The sequence below is a fragment of the Aplysia californica genome, unplaced genomic scaffold, assembly GCF_000002075.1.
Source record: "Aplysia californica isolate F4 #8 unplaced genomic scaffold, AplCal3.0 scaffold00444, whole genome shotgun sequence".
Taxonomy (NCBI): Eukaryota; Metazoa; Mollusca; class Gastropoda; order Aplysiida; family Aplysiidae; genus Aplysia; species Aplysia californica.
The window spans coordinates 234,223-235,055 of NW_004797714.1; the positions used below are offsets into that span (position 1 = coordinate 234,223).

Sequence of the window (833 nt, forward strand, 5' to 3'; positions counted from 1 at the left end):
ACCCACCTTGTAGGAGGCAGACTTGAGGTTGACGTTGCGCCCCTTAGAAGTGAGCGTGCACTTCATGCGCAGGAAAAACACGCGGCTCTCCGAGTTGGTCAGCTGGCCGCTGCCGTCGCCGACACTGTTGTTGTTTTTGTTGTTGTTGATGTTGTTGTTGTTGTTGTTGTTGGCCCGGGCAACCGCGGGCCCGGCCGCCTTGACAGTCAGCATCTCACGGATCTCGTCGTGGTCGCACGGGTGAGTGAAGTCGTACACGCTCTGGCCCATCAGCTCAATCTGAAAGGAGGGAAAATCATTTCGATTTGTTTTGTTTTGGCAAGTGCTTTGCTTTGGTAAGTGTTTTAGTTTCGTAAGTGTGTTTGTTTGGTAAGTGTTTAACGGCGCTCATAACTGCTAAAGGTCATATGAGAGCGCGGGACACATTAATAATTTTCAGATAGGTAGGAATTTAAAAAACAACAACATTGTTTGAGGTAGAAAGAAGTACATCGACACAAAAAATGGTCATTTAGAGCTGGAAAAAGCAAGAAATTCTGATGCTTGTTGGGTTAACTTTTAGAAAGAGTTTTGTTCTTGTAAGTGTTTACGATATACTATTAGAAGATTAGAGGTGTTAGAAGAAAGTAACAAACACAAAATAGAAGGAGGGAAGATCAGAAAGATTGGTGTTTGATAGGAAAGAAGGAGCAAACCACACAGGGCAACCGCCAATCATCCATCCACATGTATGAGTTAAACATAACCATCAACACTATTATAAGGTTATTTAACCCTATCCGTACGCGATGGGGTCATTTGGTACCCCCGGTGTTGTATCCTTCACATTTTTA

At 43.8% G+C, this 833-nt stretch overlaps 1 protein-coding gene across 1 annotated transcript in view; it reads right to left on the minus strand.

Moving 5' to 3' along the window:
- LOC101850742 (endothelial PAS domain-containing protein 1) overlaps positions 1 to 160 on the minus strand; it is a gene marked incomplete at its 5' end in the record, with an annotated part of 34,773 nt that extends 34,613 nt beyond the window's left edge. The window contains 1 exon segment of the mRNA XM_013086214.2: positions 7 to 160. Coding sequence (XP_012941668.1) covers positions 7 to 160 — 154 coding nt within the window.
- Between the last annotated feature and the right edge of the window lie 673 nt (positions 161 to 833).